The 23,542-nt window shown below is 41.4% G+C and overlaps 1 protein-coding gene across 1 annotated transcript; it reads right to left on the bottom strand.

Annotated features, from left to right (window-relative positions):
• Positions 1-10,899: 10,899 nt before the first annotated feature.
• lmo4b (LIM domain only 4b) lies at positions 10,900-21,890 on the bottom strand. The gene is made up of 5 exons (XM_085347445.1): positions 21,450-21,890; positions 19,871-20,111; positions 15,421-15,517; positions 13,564-13,719; positions 10,900-11,404 (listed from the first exon to the last, which is right to left on the bottom strand). Exons 2-5 carry the CDS (start codon positions 20,104-20,106, stop codon positions 11,396-11,398), a joined length of 498 nt encoding a protein of 165 aa, XP_085203571.1. The 5' UTR covers positions 20,107-20,111; positions 21,450-21,890; the 3' UTR covers positions 10,900-11,395.
• Positions 21,891-23,542: the final 1,652 nt, after the last annotated feature.

Raw genomic sequence — 23,542 nt, 5'->3', positions numbered from 1 at the left:
CTAATTCCAGTGCCCCCACCACACGCAGGCTAATTAAGGCCATGCATTTATTTATGACTGAGCTCATTAAACAGGGAAAAAGATGGTCGCCGCTCTGAAAACACATTAGTCCCCGAGGAAACCGCCTGTGAAGTCGCTCTCCTCAGGCTGTTTCAGGTCACAGATTCTGAATCTTTGTGACATATGAAGAAACAGCGAGCTGTAATGCCTTCAAAAAAAGAATAGGGGGTAAAAAAAAAAACATCAGTTGTGAGGCGATGAAGTGATAGTGCAGGACATTCTTCAGGGTATATTTGAAGCTGCTTGAACTGGTCCTGTAATTACATGTATAGGTCATTGACTGGGGGACGAAAAGAAATTTCACTTGCAGGACTTGTGCTTTGCATTTTTGTCTTCGGGTCTTTGTGAAATCTGTTCCCTTAATGACGCACTTCCTTTAATAGGATATGACAACTGCAGCAAAAAGATGGCGATGCAGTCATTAACAGACATAACTCAGTTTAGCTGCACACAGACTGTCCCCATCCTCAACCACAACTCACTGCTTCCACCCACTTTTTATATTACTATGGTATATAAGTTAATTTAGGACTCAGGCAGAGCTATGAAATCAAAGAGGATATCCTCAGGTGTATTTTCCTCTCCCTGGAGTGCTTGTCTTCTTACTCTCTCGCTCTGTGTGTGTGTGTGTGTGTGTGTGTGTGTGTGTGTGTGTGTGTGTGTGTGTATGTAAAGGGCATAGACAGAGAGATCTTAGGCAGATCCAGCTCCCTTCCTTGTAATTGCAAAGATAATGCCAAATCACACAGTTCTTTGCTGAGACAACTGGAAACTTGATTTAGTGCTCTTTAATGGCTCCAACTTTTAAGACACTGAGAAATTCCTTCGCTCTGCTTGTAGGCTACCTTTGAGCTGCTTGTAGAGATGCTTAAAAGACAGCATTGTTATTAGTATAGTTTGAAGTGTAATGCCTCTGCTAGCAGTGGTCACAGTCTGGGTGAATTTTGCAAAGGAAGCAAAGGAACACTGAGGCAACATCAACAGTTAAAAATGGTCCAAATTATTTCGGCTTCATATAATTGAAGTGTGTCACTGTTCTCCCGCATGTTACAACAGTACAAAATAGTGCAAAAATACGCCATCATGTAGAAACCCACTGGTTTGTCGACTACTGTTTTGGCACCTGGGACAGATACCAAATATTAGGTCATAAGATTAGATCATCATTACATCATAAGTTTTTAAAAGCTTAAAGACGTGCTAATACCCAGCACATACACTTAATTCAATGTGTAGCCTATTTATCGTAAAAATACTTGTCTGTCTTTATTTTTTGAGCCTTTGTCGTGCTAATATGTGACAGTGGTCATTTTACAACATTAGTGAGAAAGTGGGCTGAGTTATGTGCGACTGTGTCCTTTACAATATTGCTAAAGTTATCATTTCTGGCCACTGCTAGCTAGAAAATTCACAGATTGTGGTTAGAAATAAAGAAGAGGAAAAAGCCGGCATATTGTTCGCGCTCCTGGTTGCGTTTCAGGAAGCTAACACGTTGGCTGGTTTTTAGGATTATAACACTGCTGTGTTTGGTCATTTGAGGAAACCAATATGTTTCCTCAAATGACAAAATGACCAAAAAATTTGAGTTTTATTTTTTTAAACACCTTATCTATAGAACTAGCTGTCAAGACGTCACCCACTGATTTGTCGAGTACTGTTTTTAAGTCTTGAATTTTGTCCATCATCTTCTTGGGGTTTTTTTGGTTTTTTAAACTGAACCATAGCTGGACAAGACAGAAGAGTTCCCAAATTAAGCTCACTACTCCATACCAGGAAGTTCTATCTGGGCGACTAGATTAAAGTCAGAAATCTGAAATGTCTATTTGAACCGATATCATCATTTTAATCTTTCTTTAGTATCTTGTCTGCTGGAACCTGAAAAATTTGTGACATAATTTGCTTTAAAACTTTTTTGGCTTATCAGACTTTTTTAAAGTGAATTTTTCTTCTTTTTTGTCATTTTAATTAAATTATATGTCTTTCCTTCTCATATTGTGATTTAGGGGATTTTGTGGCAATTATAGGCCACAGTAATATAGAACAGATGGCGTTAAAGCTGGGGTGCCATAACCTTGCTTTTCTGTGTACCCCTGTGCTCCCCTGTAATAAAGGCATTAATGTCAAAAATAAAAATGTTTATCCACATATTGAATTATTACAGAAATTCACTTTCTTTACATCATATTTACAAAAACAAACAAAAACATATTGGTTGTAAGCTTGCCCAGTCATTAAGCCTACAGCCTTACTACTTTTATATTTTTTGCAGTATTTGCGTGGACATAATGATTATGGTGTGTTTGCGATGCCGCTCACTGTAGAGGGGCTAAAATCAATCCACAGGATACTCGCTCGGTGCTTCATTTCAGGATGGCTGATAAACAACAGCATTTGGTGACCTTTTGCTGTTCTTATGGGGGATTTAACCCCCTGCTCAGAGCTGCACCATGCTGGTGGCTCCAGCAGACAGAAGCACGATGAACGCTAAAACTCAGGTGGGACTCTTTCTGCAGGATGCCTGCACAAAAGCAACGATACCAGACGCAGAAGTCCTCAGATTCACCAGACAGCATGAGAGCCCGACAGTGTTTTTAGTTTCTTCACCTAGACTTGCAGATAGGAGCGTATTCTGCGTCTGTCTGTGAGTGTGTGCGTGTGCGAGGCAGAAAGAGAAGGGTGGGGGTGGGGGTGCCGAGGCAAACTCTCCACTCTCTGTAGGACTGTGTGTAAGATGCTTTCAACAGCAGGCAAACTGGTTCTGCACTTACTGTGAGAGGAAGCTCTGAGTGTTTAGAGTACTCAGCCCACTTAATGCATTATTATTGTTACTACATTCTTGAGGAGAATGGGGGAAAATGGAACAAGGAATGCTTTTCAAGAGTCAAACCAGTAAAAGGGGAGGAGATGGTGTGCGAGTGTGTGTGTGTGCGTGCGTGCACGAGAAAGTAAACATGACACGACTGTTGACTGTCTCATTCCTTTTGTATTTATCCTCTTTTTTTAATATGAGCCAGATGTCATGTTTGTAATATTCTCCTGTGAAATAAACATTTATGTCAGCAGAGAACGAGTGGCTCCCATTCCATTTGTGTGTTTATTTATTTATTTATTAAAAGAGACGCTGCAGTTTGAAGACAAAGAAATGTAATCCGTTTATAAGCAGCTAATAGTGTAATTTAAGGGAAAGCTTACAAAAAAATCTGAGATCAAGTTTAATAAGTGAAAAAAAGTCACGTTTATTGCTCATAAGAAAAAGCAATATTTATTTTTCATATGGTCTCAAAACACTTTGGTGTCTTCTGCCATGATTTGCCAAGGAGGTCATCTAATCGGTTCAGATTGTCTGTTTGTTTGTTAGCAGGATTACTCAAAAAGTTATGGACAGATTTGCATGAAAATCTTACAGAAGTTGGGACTTGGCCCAGCTTAGAAACAATTAACTTTTGGAATCGATTTGGATCTGGAGCCAGGAATTTTTGGAAGGATTCTTTACCATTGTGAGGTTGATTAAAATTGAGCATTTTGCATCACAGCTACACAAATACATATCAAATAGAAGTGAAGGGAAAAAAACATTAGGAAGCACTGTGTTAGAATATAACAAACTTTTACAAATCCAGATATACAAATCCTTCAGTAACTCAATTCATGCAAAGGTGATATGGAAGAATTTTCAGCCTCGGCATATGTTTAGCGTCTTGGATTGCTTCTTGTTACGGACATCAGTTATGACTCAAATTGAAATGTGTGAAAAATTCACTTTTAAATAAAAAAAAACACAAAACAATTTGCTCTTTGATGGAGCTGTAAATTCTTCAAGTATTATTTGTTACTTTTCCAATTTCCACTTTGCCTAAAGGTGGCTTCAGGTCCTGCGTGCATGAGGTGCTTCATTTCTCTCATTGCATTACGAGTGCATTTCCACCGTGAAGGACATCTGAGTGTAAAGTGAACCTCTTCTGGTCAGTTAAAAGCAACGCTTTACCAGTGCACCTCGCACCACACTTCACAGCATGCATAATGGAGAGGATAGAGTTACCTGCTACTTTAGGCCAAACACAACTGCCAATAATCACCCCACTAATATTTGCATGTCCCTCTCTGTGTGTTATTGAACACCCGGCTAAGTAACTGAGCGCTGTGCCCAGGCATTATTTTCAGTTGTTTGCTGATTCCACAGTGGGCTGAAACAAGGCAATTATGAAGCGCATTTCACACCATGATGGTGTTTTTAAGGGGCTTCAGGTTTCACTGAAAGCTGAGATTCTGGTAACCTTTGTATGGATAGTCTATGGATGTCTGATGGTGTTAAAGTTAATGGAAATTAGACTTTCTAAGATACATTTATAGGTGAAGATTTGCCAAGTGCTGGCAGGAAACTGCATACACCTTTGAATCTTCACTGTGACCCGTAATCATTAGAAATCTGAGGAAAAAGATGCTTCACTTTCTCAAGTTTAGTGAAAGCCTGATAAATGGTTTATGAGATACAAGTGAACAAAGGAACAGACAAAACCCCTTGGACCTCATCAGTGTAATTACAGAAATGCTGGAACGTGAAAGTGAGATGCATAATTTTCACAGGTTTTGGCAAAATCTGATCAAGTCTGGCCAAGAAAACAGATGGCTGGATGAACTAATGAAGGAACAAATAAAGAAATGGAAGTTGAACGATGCTATAGAGAACGTTCTGTTTAAGAAGTACAGGGAGTATCGGAGAAAGGAAGGGAAATTATTCACACAAACCTAACAAAAGATAAAATGAAAGAAAACAAACAAATAAGCTTTAGTCTAACACCGATTTAGTTCATCCTTCTGGAAGTGATGTTGATCCGTTTCCTGATGGTTTTATTGATTAGTTTGATAGATGTGAAACTGATCGCTTTAATATAGGTTCATTACACATCAGGCTACAATCAGCAGCTGTTTCCCAAAAATGGGAAAAGCTAGTAAAGCTTGACATAGTTTTTGAAACTTGAGAGCGTATGTAGGTTATAATTAATGAATTACTGTTAATTAATGGATTAATTAGGGTAGCACAATGGTTAGCACTGATGCCTCACAGCAAGAAGGTCCTGGGTTCAAATCCACCATCTGGCCGAGGCCTTTCTGTGTCTGCGTGGGTTCTCTCTGGGTACTCTCGCTTCCTCAGTTAGAGGGAATAGATTAACTGGTGATTCTAAATTGCCCAGAAGTGTGAATGTGAGTGTCAGTGGTTGTTTGTCTCTCCGTGTTAGCCCTGCAACAAACTGGCGGAGTGTCCAGTCCCTTCTCACCCTATGGCAGCTGCAACATGCTTCAGCTCCCCTACTAGATCGGTGGATGGATAATGGATTAATTAATGAACTTTAAAAATGCCGATGTTGCTTTAAGCTCTTCTGAGGTTAGCCATCTCCTCATGCTTCTAGTGTAAATAACACTAGAAGCATGATTGTACTTTTTCCCCCCTTTCTTCATCCTCTAAGAACGTATCCCTGGCCACATCGCATAAGAAGTATCTTTCATATTAATGCCACCTTATATAAATTGCAGCTACATTCACAAACTAGACCTCACAGTGGCTACGTCCATCTTTTACATACAGTCTATGGTTGTCTGACTAAGTGCAGGACTCACTGTATTCAATTTGAGAAAAGTCTGTTCAAATTCATATACTACACAAACAGTATATAACATTTTATTTTGAAAGGTTTCACCGGGACTCCTGTGGAAAACTAAGTGCACCCCATGATTCAGTGTCTTGTAGAACCACCTTTAGCAGCAATAAACTGAAGTAATCAGTTTCTTTATGACTTTATCCGTTTCTGGCTCCCACTTCTTCAAAGTGTTGCTTCAGTATCTTGAGGTTTGCAGTTCTCTTAAGGTCCCAGGTGGTCTAGATTGCGGTTTGTTAAGATGCACCTTTGCAGGCCTGAGCTGTGCTGTCATGTTCTTTTTTAAATATTGAGGTTTTCTTCAGCAAATCTCTCCAAACAAACCGTAGTTATTGAGTCTTTTTAAAACGGTGTCATTTCATTATGATCTTAAACATTTAGCATGCTAACTGAGGCCTGTAGAACCTATGATGCTTCTTTTTTTGCAATTTCATTTACAGACTTGAGTGCTTCAGACAAGCAAGATGCCAAAACCTTTGCATTTTTAGAGGTGTTCACACTTGCTGATGATCAATTAATCAAGTGCACTTGATTAGCAGCACCTGGCTGCTACTTATCCTCTTAATTCCTATGGAAGCAGTGAGGGTGTACTTAATTTTTCATGTAATTGCAAAGAGTCTTGTGAAAATCTACTTTTCCACATGGATGTAGTATACACACTGCACTATATGAACACATCCTGACTAAGTCGCAGTAATTATCTTCATTTTAAAACTGACTATGAACCGGACAACAGTGCGACGTTTAATTTAATCCCCAATGGCACCCAAGAAGACAAAATTGTGCACACACAACACAAAAGCATCATCCACCGAGCCAAACTGCTGGAAGATTTTTCTGTATGCTATTATTTCAGAAAGAGGAAATACTAGAAGGATGGAATAAATAAATAAATGGATTTAATGTGTTGATGTTATTATCTCAAAGCATCTGGAAGGTGTTAAGTATATTGTTTCGGATGCAGTAAACAAAAGGAGATAAAACTAGCTTGGCAGATGTCTTCGGTTTGCACAGGCTGTCATGCAGAACACAACATCCACTCTGTCATAAAAAAAACTCTTCCAATCACATCGAGATAAATGATAATCAAAAACTTGCAGCAGAATGAAGACGTAAACTAATTAGAAATAAATACAAGGTGGCTAATCATAAGTAATCCAGTTGTGGTGCATCAGTAGACTCCCCAGTGAGCGCAGGAAGGAGCTGGAGTTGAAGCAAAGTGATTTCCCTCAGGCTGCCGTGCCATTTAAGTGTGCTTCATTGTTGTGGGTGGGATCCCATAGCCCTCACTCTGGTTTACCACATCAAAGCAAACTCTCACATATGTATTAAGTCCCAAACTGAGCAATTTGACTCAATAAGTTGATTTGAAAAATGACTCATGAAATCTGTTAGTACGCACGTGCACGTGTATGCATGTATTTATCTGTGTGAGAGAGTAAACAGCTTAATGGAACCAAGCGGATTTCATAATGGAAAAGGCCAACGTTAGTGTAGCACGAAATGGTCTTGTTCTGATGTGGATTACTGAGATCACTTTAAACCAAAATCAACTTAAAGGATAATTCTTTTTTTTTAAATCTGATACTCAAAGGCTTCTGCAGCCTGACAGCCATTCATATGCAGGTGAAAGTGGGGATGCATGTTGCAGTTATCACCTCTGAAATAGCAGCAATGGATGGGCATCATGTTTCATAATTCTCCCTTAAATCAAATGCGACAGTTAAGCTAAATGAGGATGATGGTTTTGAAGCATTTTGCAGTCCTCTAAGTATTAAAACTGCCACATTTTAATGATGTTTACATAGCTATCCTCCCCTTTTCCACACAAAAAATTCCTGTTTTAAGAGGTTCATAGAACCTCTAGCCAAAGCCCCATTTGAATCTCATGTAAAAAAAAAAAAAAGTGGAATTATCCTTTGAGATCGTTTCAATTTTTTGCGAATCTGACTATTGCTAGCCTAGATAGAAATGCATTTAGTCCATAAATGGGTGAAAACCGGTAGTATGAAGCAATATATGATTTACATAGAATATACGAATTGTTATGAGAGATTAATTTAATGCAATGATTGTGAAACTGAATATGAATATAAACTTTCCTGCCTCAGTTCTGGTATGTCCACACGGTGCGTTACACTGGATTCTTTCCATCTCAGTTCATCAAATTTAAAAAAACTACAATTTATAAATATGAGTTATTCAAACCTGAGGAATATCACACTGATATGTTGTGGAAATGTGTGGTTTTTAAAAATATATATATCTTTATTTAATATCTGTGAAAGCATTCAGCTGATTTGGATTGTCATAGAGTTATTATGTATCTTGCATATGAGAAGCTGTAAATCAAAAAGAGTCCCCAACCAGCAACATTGTGATTTCTGCAGGAATCCAAATCTGCTGTCAGAGATCGGGTATCCAAATATTTCCGGGACTTCAAGCGTCCATCACTCTGTTAACTTAAGCTACACAAGGGTCCACATCCATAGAGCCATAGTACCAGATATTCATTGTAAAATACTTGAAGCACCGAGCTCAAGTAGTTTTGTAGGTAATGGAATTTAAAAAAAAAAAAGAAAGAAAGAATAGGGCTTGAAAAATGAATAAAACAGACCGACTTTCATCCCTAAAAGTATATTTTTGGGAAAACTAATGAAAGCAGCAACTGGGAATTTTCCATAATTCCTTTTAAGAAGTGAATGTTGTCTCTGGATTCTTTTCAGGGATGGTCGGGTGGGAGGGACGCTTTATATTTTGGAAAATTAGGGGACAATTAACAGTTTTTATATAACATTCAATAAACCTACCACTACAGCTAAATTGCTTTGAGAGGCGGTTTAAATTTGGGGGATTTTCAGGAAACCTGTGAAGTAAACCTCGGCTTGATTAATTTTGTTTTTGATACTGAGCCGTTCTGTCTATACGAACTTTTTAGAGTGTTCCACAAAATCCAAACATAAACCTACCTGCTTACTATTGTGTATAAATGAACTTCTGTCCTCAATTTGGTGTTGCATTTTCCTCATTATTAATAATCATTTTCATGTTTTAATATGCCCACTTTTTTCCACTATTAGTAAAGCTCTTTGATCTGCAGCTGTGTATGAAATGTGCAGCATTAATAAGCTGCCTTGCCTTTGTCACACTGGAAGACATTTTGGCTTGTCGTAGTCAGAGAGGCACAGGTGTTACTAATAACATTAACTATGGCTCCATTCCATTAAAGCCATTTCCCTCCACCTGTATCGATGTGCATCTCCCGTCGATTTGTCCGTGAAAAAAAAAAAGAAAGAAAGAAAGCTGAGCGGAAGTGCTGGAAATTTAACAAAATGTAAATATTACAAAAAAGGCTGAGGTGGAAAATGTGATGTATGGATAATCAAAGCTAGACATTTGTCAGGTACATGCGAGTACCTGCATGCTCAAACAATGCAAGCAAGCAAGCAAAGAGATACAAATCGAGAATGTTAAAGTGGTGTTCCTGCCAGGAAACGACTTGTTTGTTAAATGGTCTGGTGTGTGGCAGAGCTGCCATGCAAGCTGTTCGCCCGCCATAGCAAGCAGGTTGGCATTCAAGCGTCTTGCCCAAGGATACTTTAGCACGGGATCGAAGCCCATCTATTACCTGAGCCACGGATTTAGTTACATTGTCCTGTTTAGTGTATCTGTTATACGCACCAATCGGCCACAACATTAAAACCAGAGATGAGTGACGTGAGCGTTAATTCAGTGTCCTGCTGGGAAACGTGGGACCTTCCATTTGTGTTATTCTGACTTGTACCACCTCCTGAAACACCACCACAGACCAAGCACTCCTCTCCATTGCGCCCCCATCCCGGAAGCCCCACAGGACCCAAAGGATTTGCTGTTAGTTCCATTAAAGCCTTTTGTTGTGATGTTCAAGGTAACAGGTGTGTATTTGTTGTTTTGTTTTTTTAATATTTCTTTTTGTTCAGGTTTGCGCATCAGAGTCGTATTAGATACTTGGCTAGACTTCGATCAGCATGTTCAGAACCGGGACTCTGAAAGTGACGCATTGCTAACAATCGCTATGTTTAGGTTGTGCTTTAGAAGGTCGAGAACAAATCCACTCGGCGTGATTTTCATGCCATTGAAATTCCAATTTAAAACACAAGGGTCTGTTTACTCTTCAGGTCCATTTCCTTTCCTTTTCGAGATGATTTTTTTTGCATCAAAGCCTCCTTCTGGAGAAGAGCAGCATTGTTTCAGCGGCAGCAGCGAGCTCATGCGAGGCCGCAGACTCCGCAGATAAGCGCATCAGCCATTACCGGGTCCCTCCTTCAGACCTATTAGGTCTTGCAAGGACTTCAAACACCAATTTGTTCTGCAAATAGCCCATTCAATTTGTGCCTGCCAGAAAGAGACACCTCTCTCCCTCTCTGCAGTAATTGAATCTTCAAAGGGACATTTTCCTCCATTTCTGTCAGGTATTAGAGTGATGAATAGCAAACGGTTATCCGAACAGAAAAGAGAGGATACATGTTTATCCATTTTCAGTTAGACGCTCATCATGCGCCTTGATGATTGCGAGGCTGGGAATTGAATGGCAGTGCTGCAGGATGTTCAATAGAGGATTTTCAGCCATGCTGATATCAGGCTTTTGCCCACTTGAATAGACAAAATTAGCCAGGTACTCATTACAACATCTAAAAACCCAAGTTTAGCTAATTAGAGACACTGAAGCTTTACAATGAATTTAAGGAGGCTATTAAATCTTCAATATTTTTATTACTTAAATACACCATACTGGAGCAAATGTCTCGGAAAATATCACAAATAAATTTCTCTTTCATTCAGCATTTAAATGTTGGTGATGATCTCTACATTACTGACTATGAGCAAATTTCTTCAGCTTGCCATGAGTTTCAAAGGGAGGAGCTGAGTGCGGAGGGGTCAGATGTACTGTAGCCACGCCTGGACAACGACATTTACATGCATACTGTACATACATGGTAGTTTTACAAATACACCGAGAGTGTTCATGATTTGTTTTCCACAAAATGCCACAGATTTTTTTTAAACCCCATCTTAATATATAGATATATACCACCAAAAAGAAAGAAAGAAAACCAAAAAACACATTCCCCTTTGACAACACTTAAAATATAGAAAGTGGAAACACCATGTTGCTGGGAAATGAGGATAGAAAAGGAGAGGAAAAATGAAAAAGTCCCGGTTTCCCCCCAAAATGTCTTTAAACAAATGTGCAGAGTTGAAAAGCCTGCGCCTTTTAAACCTCATTAGTCTCGTTCCTTCTCTTCAGTCACAACATAGTCTCGTCACGTTGTTTAATTTTCTCCTCCCGTAGAGTCCTCTAGGATTCGGATCGGTCTCCCCCTTTTTTCACTTTTCTTTTTTCCCCCCCTTTAAATCGTCCCAAGGTCACAGAGTCCGCAGTGTCCCGATTCAGGTGTAGTAAGTGCAAGTATCCACCCACAGTTGGGGAAAAGCCAAGGATTGAAGGCTGAGCGCTGGGTATGAGTTGCAGAAATAAAAAGTCAGGTTACTGGTTGAGATGTGAGGAGGATTCCTTTAGGACAAAAGGGCCTGGGGGCACAGCTAAAAAGGCCGGGGTGCTGCTGATCCACACTGTCTCGGGTGTCAATGGGTAAGGGTTAAAATGAAGGCACACATCCTGCTTCCTGCACGGCTCCCGCCTAACACACCTGAAAGGAGAGGGCGATAAAAAATTAAAAAAAAAAGGGAAAAGTTTAAATGAGAACAGACATCAAGCCGTCATTAAGAGCATCAGTTCACAAAATGTCATAAATGTTTCACCCCTTGATAAATAAACTTTCCACCAGCTCCAGTGTTTAATTTATTGATCAGCCAGGCTTTGAAAACCATCTGGTGTCCCATTTACTTTGCATTAACTAAAAGTGCATTCATGAAGCGATTCTCTTTGGTATAATTAGAACCACGCTCCGACATAACTGCAGGAGGTGTTCAGTCCTTTGAAACAGAAAAATGCAGGGGAGGAAAGACAATTATCTGTCTGGGTACCAGCAGCATTCAACTTTTTCATCTTTCTTGTTTTTTTCCTCCGCGATTCGAAGGGGCGATTTACTTTTCCCTTCATCCCTCAAATCACTAGGAGGGCTTCAATCTATTAGTAATTGCAAACTCCTACTTGGGGGCTAATTAAAGTGACTGACGCTGGGAGGGTCCCTCTCCCCTGGGTCAAAGCAGCTCTGTATGAGAGCGGTAATTTGTCTGTTCTGAACAAAGAGATTAGGAAGAAGCTGGGAAGAAAGCTTAATAAATGAGCATCACATGTCCTACGCCATGATCGTGAACAACACCAATTATGTCACAGCGAAATCGCACATAATCAAAACAACGGTCAGAAGATAACCCTGTGACTGCTTCATTTTCTCCTCTGCTAAACCAGCTTCTATATTCAGGCCGATACACTGGAGCCGTATTGATTCAGAGGGCTGTTATCCTGCTGTAAGCCTCTGCTGTTTGAGGCTGTCGAAATTCTGTTCGAGCAAAAGAAATACAGTGTGATAAAGTGCTTGAGCGGCAGAATAATTCTCCTTATTTCACTCGCGCAGATAACAAAAGCATCCAGAGACTGTTCCCACTGAGCGATGAGTCTCTGTTTATTTAATAATTCGCTCTCTGCTATAATTAAAGCACCAGGGCCAATATTCAGATTGCATTTTAGCATCAATAATTCAGCAGTTTTCACTACAATTGATGTTAGTGCATAAATAAACAATGAGGCCTCATATTTACTACACCAGCCATGCTGCAAGAGACACTGGGGGTGGGAGCAAGGACTTAAACAGACATTTAAAATTAAGCTAGATAATGCAACGGCTTTCAATTTAAATGTGAGGAGCTCTTAGAGCTCCAAGAGCTGATTTGTAAAAGTGACAAGCCCTTAAAAGGCCTGTGACGTAAGGGGAGGAGGGATGTGGGGGGGCTTAATGGAGTTCTACCTCTCCTCTACTCACAGAACCACTCAAGGTGAAATGCATGCTCCCAACAATATAATTCCTCTTTCAGTCAGACTCTGACACACTCCAAACACCTCCCATATCTCTCAGTGTGCTCTATGTGCAGACAAGGTATCAATAAAGCTGCTTGTTGTGAGGCAAAAATGATTAGATCTGCTGCAGGCACAATGAAGCTATCCTGAAGAATGAAGTTATCCTTCGTATATGATTAGGCCTTCTGTTTTGCTTTCACTGGAGGCATCGAGATCAAATCAGGGAAAGCCATGATGACAGCTTTCATGATATACATGCTGCTGCAGCTTGCTGTCTGTGTTCGCTTCTCGCCCCCACTCGGATGCACATTTTTGGCCTCGGAGTAATAACTTAACCCAGGTGATCCCAGGCGTGTTGATAGAAAAGTCAAATTCGGTTTTAAACACTCCGTATTAATGTTAAAAGTGGACGTCTGGCTCAGAACGGCAAAATAAATTCACAATGAGTCAAATATGTGTCTGCTGGTAACAAAGTGTGAGGGCAGCGGTACACAAAAACATCATTTTCGCATGCTTTGTGCTGACAGTTAATACAGATTTTCTAAGTTCATGTCCTCCAACAAGAATGATGGAAAAATCCATTGGCTGTCTAAAAATAAAATTCATCTCTGCTCTATAAGATTTAATATCGGCTGCATGCCTTGCAGTGAAGTCGAATCGACGACATCAATATAAACAGAGTGAAAAATGTTGCCGTGAAAATTACAGATGTTTTTCCTTTTCCTGCTAATGACTCCGGCTGACTGATGACTTTTGCTGCTTGTCTTGTACTTTGAAATGAGACCACAAAGAACCGCGGGGCTCCCTCCGCCATCATGGGGGTCTTACCTTCTGGTCGGGCAGCAGCGGGTTCGTCTGCAGTGAACTCAAATGGCCGTTGATGAGCGCTGTGGGTCTGTCGTGTTCGCAGAACAGGCTGCCGTTGATGTAGTGGAACCGGTCCCCGGGGACGAGCCGGTTCCGACAGGTGGAACATGTGAAACACTGTAAACAAAGACAGAACCGATCTTAAAGGTCTTACAGGTCCTTCCCTGTAGTGTGTTTACATTGAACTTGTAAAGGAAGTTGAGGATAAAAATGTTGCTTAAGCAGGTTCCAAGAATCTTATTTGTGACTTGAGCGCCTGTGATCTCTAAATCTCAATTTCAATTAAAGGATCCTGCCTTTAAATTGCTCCTTAAATAAAGCCAGCGCACATTAAGATTTAGTGTTTGTGGAAGACACAACCATCATTTGGTTTCTAAATAGCTTCCCTGTTCTCAGTAATGTTATCAAGTAGCTAAAAAACAGACTTTTTACATTTTAACACACTAGAACACCACATCACATCTGTAAATTCAAAGATCTTGCATCTGGCATTTATTTCCTTACATCTGTCAAGGAGAAATCTTGTCACGTTGTTGATAGATATCATGCAAAATTCAGCCTTGGATACATACATGTGCAAATTGCAGTACTCTTATTTAACCACTAGGGACATCACGTCATGTCAAAGTTTCATAGCCAAGCATTTCTTTGTTTCTGTTGCAGCAACACCTGAGCCTTAATGCTGAAGTGCCAAAAAAGGTCAGATCCTGTAGTGTCCACTTTATTCTGCTCCACAAACAAGTCACCCCCACAGCCTCCCTCCTCCTGCTAACACGTCCAGCTTTACAGCTTTAAAAATGCATGGTACAAAAATCTGTTTTTCTCTTAATGAACGCTCTCTTAATGAACAGCTAACCATCATTAACCGATAAATCTGTATGCCCTCATCCCGCCTAAACATGGCAACTTTAAATTTGAAATATAGTTGTTTTTAAGCACAGAGGCTTCAAAACCCAATGACTAACATCAGGGCAGCTACATCAATTTTTCATACGCAATCTATAGTTTTTGTAGAGACTTTGAGGCTTCAACCAAATATCTACACAAAATATTAATGTTTTCTCATAGCTAAGATCAAAACTGATCCTAGGTCTGTTTCATAAGTCTTCAAACACACGCTCACATCATTTTTCATCACAACATTTTAATACAGTGATGCTATAAAATTTCCTTTTTTGTGAAATAATATCAAAATGCTAAATGGATTAACATTACTCAAGAAGCTGAAAATTTTAATTATTAAACATGAGAATAGATGGTGATTAAATGATTAATCCGCTTATTGTTTTAGCACTCCAGCAGTTGGATTTTACACCAATTTGAATTCAAACTAAAGTTTTTGCTTTAATACTTTTTTGGATCTCCTGTTAATCATATCTCATTAGCCCTGCTCCGTACAGACAGTAGTTGCTATTGACCACAACAGAGACATTTTAAGCCAAGCACACAACATAATTATTGTAAAGTTAATTCAATGTGATGCTGATTTGTGTGTTCTTCAAAGAGATAATTCCGATACTAAGGAAAACACTGTTATACACAAAACTGAAAACTAGGAGTGTGCTGATGTGTCGGTTGAATATCCGTTTGTTCAGCTGATTGATATCGGTATATTGGCAAAATGCTAAAATATGAAGTTACAAATGAAAGAAAATAATGGGATCACCATCAGTTATCTCCAAAAAAAATGTTATTTGAAACATCGGCCCAGGATTTCATAACCGATGCATCGCTGCTAAAAACAAAACAAAGGCTTTAAACTGTGCAGCACTCCAACTTCATCAAGTTCAAAACTCCAGAGAGGAAACTTGACTTTACCTTGAGATGGTACACATTGCCCTGTGCCCTCATCACCAGTTCACTGGCTGGAATAGACTGACCACAGGCGCTGCAAGCTCCGCTGTTCCCAAATAATCTGAGGGGGGGGAAGAAAGGGACGAAGAAGGAGTGTTACTGTGGAGCTGCTGTATGCATCTGCACAGATTTAGCCTTGTGTAATGGACTGTCCACACTTTTCTCTGCAGAGTGTGTGACTGAATGAAAAGTGTATCCGGCGCTAAGTTTCCCCCCAACTCCATTTCTGCCTCGAAGGGAAAACATACAGCAGAAGAAATAGAAAATCATCACAGTATCAACAGGAAAAATGAATCCAACACGACTCTGCCCTCCACAAGCATCTAGCACTGAAACTGCATATTACTTTGGCTGCACATTTTTTGCAGCCTAATAATAACGTGGAACATAAGCAATAAGGACCTAAGAGGATTTGATTGTACATCCAGGCGGAGATGTAGTGCTTTTGCCATTAGGACTCCTGTGAATGCTCCGTCAGTGCCGTGTTTCCATTAGAAACCCCGTAGCTACTCGGGTTGATATATAATGTGCATGGGTTAACCTTTTCAATCATGGTGTCAACACTTTAGATTTGCTTCTGCTCATCTCTTTCGTCCCTAACCTTCTCTCTCTCTCTCTCTCTCTCTCCCTCTCTCTCTCTGCCTCTTGATAATGAAATGCTTGCTCCAGCTTCCCTTCTATCTTCCTTCTGAGTCCACAATTTAGATTACTTCATCTCGGTGAGCAGCAAACTGAATGAAATTTCGATTTGAGCAGAAAGTAATTTACTGGGATCTGGACCCATTTGTCATCATATCTCACCGGGTGTTTGCTCTATCACTGCACTTTTCCTAAGCAATCAAATAAGACCACGGCATCTGACATGCTCCGGAGAGAAGGAGAGAGAGGGAGAGAGAGGGATGGAGACAGAAAGGGATAGGGGGGGAGTGGTTAACACTGGCGTGCGTGCATCAGATAAAGTTGTTTGGTTGGGGGGGAAAAAATTAACAAGCGAAAGAAAGAACAACAAGATCAAAGTGTCTTTCTGCGCAGACCTTCTTGAAGACATTTTTTATGAAATGTATTTAACAAAGAGGGAATAAATGCCTCTACCATCCCAACCATAACCCGAGCAGTTGTTAGAAAAACTGACAAACAAACAAGCCAGAGCTCTTTGCAAAGGGACACAGAAATGGCTTTCAATAAGGCAGCTTAGGCTGAAGCAAATTTTGTCTTGGCATCATTTGGAATGGCTCCATCAAAACTCAATTTCAGAAACTAATTAACTGGAGACCGTCGTCACAACACTGCCAATTCTCTGCTCTCGCTGGGACAAACATGACAGTGGAAATGAACATATATGCCTTGCTTTAAGACTCTTGTGCTCTGCTGCAATGTGTGTGTGTGGAGAAGCAAAACTACACTTTCCCCACAAGATGTTTCTGCATATCAAAGCCGGCTCATTCCGAAATTCAAACTTCGCTCAAATTGAAAACATGTTCCTCGTGCTCTTGTTGAATATGTTGCTCGAGGAGTTTCCTCCTGTGCGAAAGCTTTTGAGAGGTGAGGAAACAAAGGACAAAAGGAGTTTTCACCGCAGCCTTTTTACATTTGGGCGCAGTGTGAAACTCGTACCGGGTTAATTATTTTACCAGGGGATAGCTCTTGATAGTATTTGATTTAGGAGCCAAAGCCTTTAGGTGCTCAATTAAGTTGCTGCATCGGTTTAGAGTTGGGCTCTAATGGCCTCTTCTGCCAGTGAACTACAGCGCTGAGGTGAAGCAAACACCCCAGGTCAGTATAATTAAGGCCAAGGGACTCTTAATTGCAATGACACATCTGGTTTCTGCTTTTTGCAACAAAAAAAATCAGTTACTCACTACGTTTCTCGGGGATGGCTTTATCTTGATTTATCTGTCGTCTTCCGCCCTTGTGAATCTGTCTTAGATTAAATTAAATAACAAACAAAAAAACACATTTGGACCTGTCTGTTGCCTATGCAGGCAATGACTATTGGATTTCATTTCAGCGCTGACTGCCGGGTGAAATATAGCATAGCTTGCTGCGAGGCTGTCTGGTAAATGCAGACCTCATTCACCAAGGCCTTTGAGTAGGGTAAAATTACCCCACAACAATGATTTCTGCAACACAGTCCATTAAAAATGCCTCTCTACATCAGCAGCCAAAGCACCTTAAAAGCACTAGGCCATATTGATACTGAAGCGGGGCTTTGCATAATGGCAAGAGCTGCATTAGAGAAAAGGGTGGAGGGGGGGTAGGACAGGGCGGGGTGGGGAGATTGCGAGGATGAGGGAGGGTTCGCGTGAATCTGTGATGTGCATGTGTTTCAGGAGGAGGGGGTGGGGGTGTGTAGGGCTGGAGTCGGAGGCTGGGTGGTGCTGGCGGTGGGGGATCAGCCAAATTACACTTGGTTAATTCAGAGTAACAGATCTGGCCCCAAGTGAATTGAAGGCCTTGAATTAATTCTGTTATGACAAATCAAGATAAACGTTTCCCCTAAATTGCATGCGATTTAATTAATTTCTGAGATCCAGTTTTTTTTTTTCCTCCCCTGGCCTAATAGTTCACATTCTCTTGTGCTGTCATAGTGCTTGAGTGGGCAGACTTCAAAGTGATATTAAATAACCAACTATTAGATTTACCTCACACGTTCTATTGGAAAAGTGCCATTTAATTACCTAGGCTTATTCAATTAAGGGGACACACATTCTCCCTGAATCCAGCAGCCACAAGTAAATTAATTCTCCCTCTACTAGCAGCCCACAGAAATAATATCACCTCCAGCTTAAAACAACATGATCCCTACAGCAAACACAACTTTGGCTTTAAGTTAAAGCTTTTGGGGACAAGCGCTGCATGAAAAACAGGGGATGGGTTATCATCCCAGGCCAGGCATACGACTCAACTCCCGATCAGTCAGATGAGCATTATTAAATCAGCTGTATGGATATAAAGCTGAAGCTGCAGCTGAGAACGTATGTTGAGCTGTTTAGCACTCTATTACAAATATGAATCTGCCCCTTTAAGATGAAGAGGGGGAAAAAAACAGCAGCAAATGGCCTTCACAATAATCCCTCTTCTCTCTGTCTTTCTCTCTTGCTCTCTCTCAAAAGCCAATTTGGTTAATTAAACGTTTTGTTTGCAGTGTGGCTCTCATTCATTTCGGACACGTCATTGGGAGCGGATACAAGCCAGGGACCAGATCTCATTAGATAAAACCCATCAGGACTAAAGGAAATGGAGGGGGACTATAATTAAAGCATTTAATTGTGTAGACTCACTGTCAGATGTTTTTTTCCTACCCCGCTCCTGTCTTTATCTCCACAGAGATCTCATGGTTCCATAATGTGCGTTTTAGCTCTTCCACCAAGCATGCTCTCATTACAAGTGGAAAGGTGTATCCACATTTTCCCCCCCTTCCAATTTTAATTACGTTATAGTCCCATTATGAATGAAGTACCCCATTGACTTCCCCATCCTTTTTATGAGGTGGGTGTGAGAGCGCACAGGCGCACTTTAGATTTTGAATTATCCGTGCAGATTTGATAGCAGCGTTGTACGTTAACTGGAGTGCGGTTCCATCCATTAGAATATGAGCATGCATTTCTATTATATAACAATAAAAGCAGACTCTCCGACTGTCTTGCATGAATAGAAACTCAAGTTTAGCAAATGGCTAATTGATTGGCTTAAAAATCCATACCAGTCTAGCACATGAGGCTGAGTCAAGGATGCATGTCAACTTTCAGTAAACTGCACCTTCTCTCGTCACTTAAGACTGCTCAACATGACCAGAATGAGTGTCATCAACAAGCTCTGGTTGGGTGTCTGGCACACCTACTTGAATATTTAAAAAGGCTCTCTTTGCTAATTAAATGATCCTTTTTCCACTGTATTAAAAAAATTTAATAAAACAGCCTTCACTGAACACAGATCCTGTCCGTGTCTCTTGCAGAGCTAACTCAAGTCATTTAGGACCAGTTTTCTGTTCTTTTGTTGATTGTAAAACAGGACAGACCGCATTATGACCTGCACAGACTCTCTCCTTTTGCTTTGTGCTCTGTCAACATGGCGCCACGTTTGGGGTCTTTCAGGGCAGGCCAGAGAGCCTTCAACCAGGATGCCTTAATGAGCGCTGATGACGTTAGTACAATTTGAGACACATGTCGTGCAGGAATGCACCAAACTTTGCGGACGGTTGCATGACCATGACAGATCTACATCAGCTTAGTCCTGCTTTTAACTTGATTTAATATCACAGCCTAATATAATCCAGAAGAAAAGTTCTACGGGCTATGAGAAGCACAATTTTTCCTTTTAAATTCATGCAAGATGTTTAAACATCAAACTTGCTCAGTAAGGCTGCACAAGCAAAATACAGAAAACTGAACACACAACCTGGTGATTTCCTCACCTGATGTAGTCGTTTCTACAGAGGATCATGCCACTTTTTGTGTAGCACGATGTGCCGATCTCACCCAGCTGGGCCTGGCAGCAGGAGCACTTGAGGCATCGGCTGTGCCAGTAGCTGTCCATGGTGTAAAGGAGGAAACGGTCCGCAATTTTGCCCCCGCAGCCGGCGCACCGCTTCCAGGACAGAGAACCTGTGCCCACCGGTGGTGGCTGGCTGCTGCCTCCGGGATTCACCATCGTACCTGAGAACACACAGAAGAAACCATGATAGGTTGCTGTTCAGACTATTATTTTTTTTCCTTTTACACTCAAGGACTGCTTTGTACACACAAGGGTCAGGACTTACACAGCTATGAGTTGACACATTTGTCATAACTGATCAGTTATCAGCTGTTTGAACATGTTGTATCTGCAGCTGCGAAGCCCGATCTCTGCTACAAGACAACCACGAGTCACTTAGTGAATTAATCTGCCCTTGATCTCTACGCTGTTGCTTCATCAGACCTCTTGTGATGAATGTCTATTCACTGATAACACTGTGGGGCCAGAGGAACAATTACACAGCACGGGCCTTTGTTGAGCTGTCCTAATGGCGCACAATTCCTCACTCTGCAAAGAGGTGATGTCCACAGCAAAACTCAAGGGAGTGAGTAAAGAGAGGCTGATGTTTGGCACAATAGTTCTGATGCTGCATGAGCCTTTGACCTCAGCCAAGTATATGATCACGCATCTACACCACAGCCCTGATACAGCGATGTGCACACGCTGTAATGATGTTAAATGTTCTAATCTACTGAAATGCAGGCATTTGTTTCCCCCACCAAATTAATGTGGGCTCTTTCAAATGTAATCCTCTCCAATTTGGTCAGGCAGCCTCGCCTGGATAAAGCCAAATCTATGTTGAAAGACAGGTAGGCTAATTAGAGTTAGGAAGAGGGAGGGTGGGGGGTGCACAGAGAAAAGCATTCAGTAAGCCCATTAGCGATGGCTCTTAGGGACAAACCACAGCGTACCTTAGTGCTGATTAAATCTAAAAGGAGATGAATCAAAAAAGCCGACCTGAAAGTGACTCCCGGATAAACAAGACGGGGCCATCATCAAGTTTCATTCAGAGGAGTTTCCTTTTTTTCCGCTGAGGGATGGAGGGGACGGGGAGGGGAAGAGGAGGGGGGTGGCTTTTAACTTAAATGGGCTAACTCAAGTAATTACACGGGCAAGCAATTTGGAGACCAAGTCATGGAAATAGAAGAGGGAGCGAGAGAGACGGAGGGGGGGGGGGACATATCAGACAGCCATGTGCTAAAAGCTTCTGTCCGCTGCCTGATTTTGTTTTTGAAATAGAAAATAAAAGAAATGCAGCTTCACATCTCAATTACTACGAGCTGAGTCCTTTAAAAAGACCAGTGTAATGTCCGCTGTCACATCTGAGCGCAGGCATTCCTAAAATAGACACAGGCGGACTCAAAACCGACTGTTTCCACTCTGAAAACTACGGACAATTGCAGGTAGCATATATACATATAAAAAATATATATACAGCGCAAACACACAAAACAGCTGTACCAGCGGCAAACACCCACCTCGTTTGTCTCCTTTCAGGGTAATGGGTGTAAAGTTGACGGCTTGAATGGCAGGTAGGCGAACAGGTAGGCTGCAACAACAGTACCCCAAAAAAGTACAGGTAGAAAGCGGACGCGACACCGCGCGCGGTCGTCGGCCTCCAGCTCCGCGCGGCAGCGAAACCCTCGAGCTCGGCTCTTCAGCAAGCAAATGGAGTTATCAGATAGTATTTCCACTGGATGCTTCCCGTTTAACTGCTGCTGCCGCTTTTAGTGCTCTTTTTCTCGCTGGAACAAAAACGAGTCCATCACAAGCCGTAATTACAGGTCTGCGCATGCCGTTGTGTCCACAGAGCTGGAGAAGTGCGTGGAGAAGAGGGAGGGAGGAAAAACAGAAACACGGAGGCAGGCAGAGAAGCTGTAATTGACTGTCCTCTGCTCTGGTCTCTGGGTCCCGTTAGCTGCTTGTTCTACATGTGTCGCTGACAGGAAGAAACCTCCAGTAAAAAAGCCCCTTCAGCCGCGTGACGAAAGGGCCTCGGCAGCCAATCCGCGCGCGGTCCATTTAAGAGGAATAACAATTCTGGCCAATCAGAGGGAGGCGAGACTGACTCGGACACGCAGACAGAGAAGGATGGAAACGGAGGTGAGATGGACCGGAGAGAAGAGACACGCAGCAGTCCAACGTATACAAGCCAAATCAGGGGCAGAGACGAGATTAGACCGGATTTATACGACAAAGAAAATCCGTAGAATAAGCTCAGTGTCCTGTTTAAGGAGCTTCAATATCACCGTGATAAATATATTATCTCTTCTAAACGTCCATAATACTCGAACATGGAGAGATTGCATATGAAGCATTGTAATAATATACAGATCAAACTGTCTCCATTGTCGGGACTACTGAAAGCTGCATAGCAACATCCTGTAGGCTGCATTCATCTCACGCCCGACTTTAATTAGTTGACATTCAATAACTACTTAGTTTACCGAGGGTGACTCCAACCTCTGGGAAATATCAAGCCCCCCTAATAGCTGCGTAGTGGCGCCATCGTCTGTCACTGGAAAAAATCGCAGCGAGGCCTGCTGTCGTTTACAACCTCATTAAGCCTCGGGTCATTGGTTTCAACACCTATTAAGGCTAATCTGCAAGACCTGATTTGGCTGAGATCCTTTTAATTCCTTCAGTTTGAGTTTTTCCACCATCACGTGACACTTCTGAGATCCCATCAACTGAAGGTGACTGTAACGCTTTTTTAATAAAAATGAAATGTATATGGTGGCGACACCACGACAGAGAGGCGGGGGGCTGCTCTCCTTGTAAAGAAAAGCTGCAAACAAGTGACGTCTTCAGTTTAACCAAAAACAGTTGCTATTGGAGAAAAGTTTCCCTGTTTGAGATTCAGCAGGCTGAGTGGTTTTACATGACAAAACAGCTCTCTTATAAGATGCCCCTGGCTTCATTAGAAAGACGTCAGATGTATAAAGATGATCTTTTTCTTGACTTTAATTGTTTAATTATTCCTGCAGCTCCGAAGAGATCGCGCTGCATCAAGCTGATTTCCCTTTTGGCAAAGCCGGTGCTACTCCGCCTTGGTTTGAGCCACATTCTCCTGACATTCTCATCAAGCCTCTCACTCAGCAGAACAAAAAAACCCCACGGAAGATTGCAAAGAATGTCTTTTCCACCAAGGAATGATTAATTGATATAAATGATTAAAACAGAGGAAAATTATGAAATGAATTTGAAAAGAGGCCTCACAGGAAAAGCTTTGTTTGTTCCGGGCCTTTTTTAATGAGCTTTTCATAACTGGGCAAGAGAAATTACTCTGCGTGTTCTTTTTCTGGAGCTCTTTTGCAAAATAATTATGGCTAGTTGAAGTGAGGAGGAGGAAGTGGAGGGGTCAGGGAGACGAGGGGGAGAGAAGAGGGTGGGTGGCTGGGTAGGTGGGGGTTCCCTCAGAAATTGATCACCTCCTTTCTCCGCTGAGATCTTTGAGTCCTATGGCAGTTTCCAAGCAGCTGCATTATGACAAAAAAAAAAAAAAGAAAAAAGAAAGAAAGCAGCCAACAACAATATGATTGAACACTATTTCAGTGTTTAAACAGGGACG

Source organism: Diplotaxodon limnothrissa, linkage group LG23 (genome assembly GCF_057381915.1).
Source record: "Diplotaxodon limnothrissa isolate DT_005_m linkage group LG23, D_limnothrissa_male_GT1.1, whole genome shotgun sequence".
NCBI lineage: Eukaryota > Metazoa > Chordata > Actinopteri > Cichliformes > Cichlidae > Diplotaxodon > Diplotaxodon limnothrissa.
Note: the sequence above shows the minus strand (reverse complement) of the source record. Positions and strands in the feature narration are given on the sequence as shown.

Excerpts from the sequence above, each read along its gene's own strand:
- lmo4b (XM_085347445.1), bottom strand. The coding sequence starts at position 20,106 with ATGGTGAATCCCGGAGGCAGCAGCCAGCCACCACCGGTGGGCACAGGT. Across the intron at positions 15,518-19,870 it reads TGTAGAAACGACTACATCAG|ATTATTTGGGAACAGCGGAG; the intron begins GTGAGGAAATCA and ends CCCCCCCCTCAG. Across the intron at positions 13,720-15,420 it reads GCAATGTGTACCATCTCAAG|TGTTTCACATGTTCCACCTG; the intron begins GTAAAGTCAAGT and ends CTTTGTTTACAG.